Here is a 7536-nt window from a genome sequence, read left to right as displayed (position 1 = left end):
GGTTGTTACCGACATCTGGTGAAAATTTCATGTCATTAGCACCTCTAGTAATATATTTACTGAGAAAAATGGTGACGTGTTCAATACTTATTTTACCTGCTGTAGATGTGCAGGAATCTGTCTGATAAAAACTGTAGAACTTTAACAGAAACAGAACCAAGTGGCCATGCATTGTCCACAGATCAATCTTTCAGAGCCCGAACTCTAACAGATGATATTAAAGCAAACACGAGTCTCGGTTTAATGTTTACCCTCCGTACAAAACACACAAAAATACCATGTTCTCTAGGTAAGCATGTTTCAAATGTTTTTGTACTACCAATGTTAAGGCTGTAGGTCGGTAGTCATTCAGGCTTGCCTCTGTAGAGCATTTGAGGATGGGGATAAGAGTCTTCAAACAGGTGGGGACAGATGCCTAAGTATACAAATTTAAATCTTCTGTACAGTTTTATGAGAATAACAAGGTTTTGGATGTTCTATGCCTGCTTATATTTGGAACCATACTGTGACAGAACTGCTCTGGGATAAATACAATTCAATAAATGTTTATGAAGAATAAATAGTATTAAATGATTACATGATTTGAAACCATCTATACATTACAATCTATTTGAACAAAATAGTAATTTTATAAAATAAATCAGTCAGTCTAACTGATAAAAAACTCAGTTTTCATTTATTTTGTGCTGTGCAAATGACAAATATTTGCTATAATTTTATAAAATTATAGACAGCTGGGGTGTCTTGCTGAGCAGAAATGTCAGCAGATTGAACAGGAGGGGACTCAGCATGCACCCTTGGGGCAAGCCAGTGCTGAGAGTGATAGAGGAGGAGATGGTATTGTGGATCCTGATCCAGGTCTGTTGGTCAGGACGTCCTAGACCTAGTTCCCTAGTATGGGACTCAGTCCAAGAGAGGAGAGCTTCTGCACCAAGGTCAGTGGGATGATAGTGTTGAAGGCTGAGGAGAAATCCAGGAAGAGCAGATGGACGTAAAAGTTTTTACTCTCCAGGTGGGTGAGGGCTGTGTAAACCACAGATGAGATGGCGTCAGCTGTGGAGCGTACTGATGTTGGTCTACGGTGAGGCTGATGGAGTCCCTGATGTGGGTCATTACTATCCTCTCAAAGCATGTCATGACGGCAGATGTTCAGGCTGTAGGTCGGTAGTCATTCAGGCTTGTTTCTGTAGAGCATTTGGGGATGGGGACAATAGTGGGAGTCTTTAAGCAGGTGGGGACAGATGCCTGTGACAGTGTGGTGTTGAAGATGTCTGCCAATACCTCAAACAGATGGTGTGCACAGTCCTTCCGTACACACCCTGGGAGGTTGTTCGGGGCCTGCAGCCTTATGGGCTCGACACACGGGAGGCGACGTCGCTCGCTGTCCATTCATTTCCTATGGAGCCTGTGCGGTGAGGCGACAATCGCTTGCCCTCCTCCAGCTAAGCGACCGGCGAAAATAGTGCATGTGAAATTTCACGCTCGTACACGTGCACACGCGAGCTTGCGACGCGACATATGAAAGTTGAAAAATGTTCAACTTTTGTTGCTGTCTCTTAGCGTACAACCAATCAGTGAGGGTTTCATTGGCTGACCAATGAGAGGAGAGTATGCTACACACTGCAGTTAGCTGACACTTTCACCAAGTGATTACTAAAAAAGGCAGCTTTGTGGGAATTTATTGGCACCAGGGTGAGGTTTATGGTAAGTTTTTCCTCATAAAATTGTATCTTGATGTGTGTTTGTTTTTCAATATCATTAGCATTGGCAAGATTTGTTAAGTTTACACGTTCGTAATGCACACCCCCCTTCAGAGTCAAGAACCAATCAAATTTTGTGAAGACAAGCAACCTAAGAGCGCGATTCGCAACGCTGCGATCGCTATCGCGTCCCGTGTGTCAGGTTTCACCCTGGATGCGATGACAGCCGTTAATCGCTGTAGTTTGTCGCTCCCCGTGTGTCGAGCCCTTTACAGGAGTTGATTCTATGAGGGTCTTCCTCATGTCTCCTGTGGTCACATAGAGGGGCGTGTCACCAAGTGGTGGTATAAGTCTGGTGCTGAGGGCTGTGTTAAGGGCCTTAAAGCAGGCATATAACTTTTTTAGTGCATCTAGCAATGAGGGGTCACTTGAGCATTTTGCATCTCTAATGTTGTAGTCCGTGATGCACTTGATGCCCTTCCACATGCATCGCAGGTTATTGGTGGTGGAATGACCCTGCATTTTCTGGGCATATGTGACCTTGGCCCTCGCAATGCCTGCAGTCAGTCTTTTCCTTGCTTCTCGGAGTGCTGATGCCTCGTCTGTCTTAAACGCAGCATCCCTAGTTTTTAAGGGATCCCCGATTAGTTGTAACATTAGACTTTATATGATAAACATATACTTTAACCGTAAAATAAAGAATGTAAAAATACTGTAGGATGTTCAGTTTTTATAATTTTTGAACTAAAAGTTTAAAAATATATTACACTGACGGGGCCATTTTACTTACATGCAAAGCATTCTGGGTAAATGATGACATCAACTAGGTCATCGGCATGAGGCTGCTAGCAAGCTATATCCACCCTGAAGGTTAATCTTGGACAATATCTGATGATCGACTCTTTTAAATGAAACCAGAGAGCGTTGARAGAGAGGAGAAGGTAGAAATGACTCAGCCTGGAACTGAAAATATGGATGGAGGACAACAGAGCTGCTTCATGGAAGAAGAACCTCAGCTTAGCCTGTTAGCTTTAGCATTAGCCCCGACGCTATCACCATATGTATTAGTTCAGCGCTTCACATTCTCCTCTTGTCACTGAGGTCCTCCATCCACATGACAGAGAGGGGAACACAAAAATGACTCAGCTGCAACTGAAAAATATGAATGGAGGACCTCAGTTTAGCTTGTTTGTCGCGCTAGCACCAAGCTAATACATATAAGGCAATATAGCGTGAGGGCTAGCACGAAGGCTAACAGGCTAAGCTGAGGTTCTTCTTCCATGAAGCAGCTCTGTTGTCCTCCATCCATATTTTCAGTTACAGGCTGAGTCATTTCTACCTTCTCCTCTCTGTCAACGCTCTCTGGTTTCATTTAAAAGAGTCATCATCAGATTTTATCCAAGATTAATTTTCAGGGTGGATGTAGCTCGCTAGCAGCCTCGCACCAATGACCTAGTTGATGTCATCATTTACCCAGAATGCTTTGCGTGTAAATAAAATGGCTCCGTCCATGTTAAAATATATTTAAAAAAAATTACAAACTAAACAGCCAACAGTATTTTTACAGTCTTTATTTTACAGTTAAAATATATGTTGATCAAAAAAAGTTTAATGTTACAACTAATTGTGGATCCCTTTAAGCAGCGCTCTCACCTCAGCATTCAGCCAAGGTTTCGGTTTCAGAAAACAGGTGACTGTTTTAGTGTTGGAGATGAAGCAAGAACAGGTGTATTCTTACAGGTCCACCTGTACCTCAAATTTAAACGCCATTCTGAAGACCTGCCACTCTGTGCACTAAAAAAACAGTCCTTGTGCACAGCAGCAACATCCCTGGGCCACACAGTGACTACTTTCTTAGTTGGCCCAATCTGTCTAATCAGCGGTTGATAAGCTGGCGCAAGCAGGATGGAGATGTGGCCAGATTGGCCAAGGTGGGGGCGAGGAAGAGCTCTGTATGCACCGCGAATGTTAGTTTACATGTAGTCCAGAGTGTAGTCTGCCCGCATGGGAACAGTGACATGCTGGTAAAAATTTGTTTCTGTCAGTTTCATGTGATTAAAGTCCCCTGCAACCACATAATATGCCTTCAGGTGCTTTATCTGAAGCAAGCTAATGATGTCATACATTGCCATCATTGATAGTTAGTTAACATTAGCATCCAGGGGAATGTAAACAATCGTGACAAACACGTCACCGTGGAAGGTAGTACGGCCGGCCTTTCACTGTAATAATTTCTATCGTCTCAGAGCAATAGCTTTTTACCAGTCCACAGTTTGTACACTAAACTTCCTACACAAACATACAGAGTCCTCTTCCTCTTGTTTTCCCTGACCGATGGTTGTGATCCACTTGGAATAACTGAAGACTACTGATCTGGAAGACTGATGCTACGTTCACACCGAACGCATTTTGAGTTGCAGGAGCGGCCGGTTTACATGTAAAGTCTATGGTAGACGCGCCTCTAGGGGTCTCGCGGCGCGTCATGTCCGATTAGTGCAGTGCACAAAGAAGCGGAAAGTAGTGGTATAAGCATTTTTTGTGCATGCGGTGTGTCCAAAGCAGCTGACGCTCGAGTTCAAAAATCTGATTTTTGATTATTTTTTTTACAGTATGTTAGACTGGATTGGGCAGCACGGTGGCTCAGTTGGTAGAGCTGATGCCTCTCAGCAAGAAGGTCACCGGTTCAAATCCCGGTCCGGGGACCTTTCTGGGTAGAGTTTGCATGTTCTCTCCGTGCATGCGTGGGTTCTCTCCGGGTACTCCGGCTTCCTCCCARAGACCAAAAACATGACTGTTAGGTTAATTGATAACTCTAAATTGTCCCTAGGTGTGAGTGAGAGAGTGAATGGTTGTTTGTCTCGTTTGTCTCTATGTGTGGCCCGGTGATGGACTTGCGACCTGTCCAGGGTGTACCCTGCCCCTCGCACTGTGACTGCTGGATATGGGCACCAGTGACCCACGCAACCCTGAAAAGGAAGAAGCGTGTACAGAAAATGGATGGATGGATGGATAGACTGGATGGACTGGAAGATTGTTGTTGTTGGCATCTACATTAATTTGTAAATAAAAAGTTTATGAGCCACTGGTAACTCTACTATCAAACTACAAAAATAGACCAACAGGGTGGATTGGACTGTGATCACTGGGAGGGGAGTGGGGTGGGATTTGAGGTGCCTCATTTATATTTAAATGGACCGCTCCTAAATAAGATGCCCTTAGCTGCACCTCAGAACAGGGATAAAAGATGGGCCTGGAACTATAATAATGAATTCAGACACAAGCATTGCAGTTCCACTTTACATACCACAAATGATTTAAATGTGAAAAGGAAGAATTTAAAAGAATGACATGTCCACTTTAACTATGTGTTTTTGTGTTGTTGTTGTTGTTGTTGTTAGTTTAAAAAAACAAAAGCATTTCAGACTTGGTCAGTAGGCTATGTATTATTAGTCATAATGTGTCTCTGCAGTTTATGAATTGCAACAAATTATGTTTTCCTAACAGACAGTGGTATTAGTATAATGGACCTTTCATATCTGGACAGATATGAAAATATTAAAAAAATCACTGCAGCTGTCACCACTTTTAATGCACTAGTCAGCCAATACTGGATTTTTAAGTTTGGGCTGGTGATGAATTTCTGATTGTACAAGTCAAATATAAAACCTTTGGGGGCATAATGTTTGATTTTATTTTATACCATGAAATCGGAATCACAACTTCTGGAGTACAAATAATGCAGAATATCTCATAAATACAAGCGTGCAACTTTTTTCATCTGACATAAAGATGCTATTTTTTATTACCTCATAGTATACAGCAGTGTCCCATCATCTTGAATCCTTAACAGCTTATTTGGCATGGTCATGTTATGAGCCACAGACTTTTTCCCATTGTGGAAGAAGGTGTCTGGAGTCCAGATCTTACTCGCCATGAGGTTGTTCAAAGGCAAAATGTTCATTGGACCATGAAATTTCAACCTCTCATCTTTCCAGCTTTGCCGGAAGAAAACATCTATGGTATACTCCTGAGGACAGAGGAGAAACATGTAAAGCTTTGTTGGCAATCTGTTGTTATTTTTACTTTTTTCTTTTCTGTGAACAAAAATAAATCCAAATTTTGATTAAAAAAAAGTCATTGCCCTTTCCACTCTCATGTTTTATGAATCAAGGAGCAAATTCACAAAAGACTTTCACTGCCATTCTAAAACCTCTCTAAACTCTGAAGAAAAAAATCTAAATGTTTGCATTGGATTTACTTAAATAAATTTTGTCAACAGGTTCTACTTAACTGAATTGAGTAAATCTAAAACAATTTTTTTCATTTACTTTATAAGTGAATGTGAAGTAATTGTGTTAGATTTACTCAATTCACTTGAGTAGAACCTATTGACATAATTTTTTAAGTAAATCCAACGCAAACATTTTGATTATTATTATTATTATTTTGAGTGGCAAAGCTCCATCAAGGTGAAGACTGGGCTCTCTGGTTTCCCATCACCTTCCTGTGTCAGGGCTTTTCTAAAGTAGCTGTGAGGCTCCAAAACCCCTTTGGCTTAAAATCCTCTGCTGTCAAAATAAACAACACACACAAGAGGATTTCAGGTGGACGGCACTGCACTGTGTGAAATGAGTATACTGTATGTGCGAGAATTATTGTTTTTTTTGTGTGTGATTCACACAAAGTAAGCCAAAGTGAGAGTGAGAGAGTTGTTTCATTTTCTTTTATCTCTGACATTTAGCTTCTCGACTGAAACAGGTACAGAAACCCAGTGATATTCAGTTCAACACAACAGCCTAACAGGATTCTGCTTTATTTGCAAAATTTTTGTTTTCTTGTATTCTTTAAAATTTATATCAAACCATTAGCTATTTTTATAAGAAATCACATGACTGAGTATTAGAATTTGTTCTTTAAATTAGGACCATTAAGATATAAGGGTTGGAGCATAATGTTCCTGTTTCTTCTTATTTTCTTTCACTTATTCCTGCAAAAAATAATTTATATATTTTTAAATAGTCAATCAATGCAGGTTTCTGTGTAACATAATCTAACATATTCTGCTGTGTTAGATTATATTGAATGTATCTAAAATCTATTTAAAACACTACAATATCACACAGTGCTCTTTACTTTTGTAAATATGGATTGTATGTTGCCTCAGCCCAGCATACAGTTGATCAAATAGATGTCAATATTCACAGTAAGACAAAAGGGATTTGATTGATTAAAATGATAGCCCTCTATTGGAGATGGGGTTATCTGCGGAATCAAAGTGGGCATGTCACAAGAGTGGGCGTGTCTAAACCATAAACACTGGGCTACGAGGCCTACATGATGGTATCCTTAGATCCTGCTTGACCTCTTTACAGCCTGGCCCTGACCCCAACACTAAGATTAACCAGGAAAAATGTGACCCAAGTAGGGGTCTCCAGAAAAAGTGGTGCCGTATGGTAACGCCCCTTTTATTCTTGTCCAATCAGGTGGTGCCGTACGGTGACGCCCCTTTTTTGCTTGTCCAGTCAGGTGTGTCTCTTTAACAAAGTCCGTCAAATCAGGTGTGTCGCTTTAGAATCACCTTTCGTTGTGACACGCCCACTCGTCCGCACTTGTCCGCAGAGACCCCTACTTGTGCTATTGACTTATGTTCATTGTTCATATTTTATCTTGTCTTTTATTATTTAAGAAATTAAAGCCTTTATACTATGTATTGTATTGCCTGGACTTACAAAGCTACATACAGTTTTTCTTTTCTTTTATTATTTTTCACAGATCTGACCTCCCACCCCTCACCCCAACACACACACACACACACACACACACACACACACACACA

At 41.1% G+C, this 7536-nt stretch overlaps 1 protein-coding gene across 1 annotated transcript in view; it reads right to left on the bottom strand.

Annotated features, from left to right (window-relative positions):
• gabra2b (gamma-aminobutyric acid type A receptor subunit alpha2b) overlaps positions 1–7536 on the bottom strand; it is a gene marked incomplete in the record, with an annotated part of 66658 nt that overhangs the window by 26680 nt on the left and 32442 nt on the right. Inside the window, 1 exon segment of the mRNA XM_014010404.1 lies at positions 5507–5727. Coding sequence (XP_013865858.1) covers positions 5507–5727 — 221 coding nt within the window.

Source organism: Austrofundulus limnaeus, unplaced genomic scaffold (assembly GCF_001266775.1).
Source record: "Austrofundulus limnaeus strain Quisiro unplaced genomic scaffold, Austrofundulus_limnaeus-1.0 Scaffold68, whole genome shotgun sequence".
Lineage (NCBI taxonomy): Eukaryota > Metazoa > Chordata > Actinopteri > Cyprinodontiformes > Rivulidae > Austrofundulus > Austrofundulus limnaeus.
This window is presented reverse-complemented; position numbering and strand designations above follow the sequence as displayed.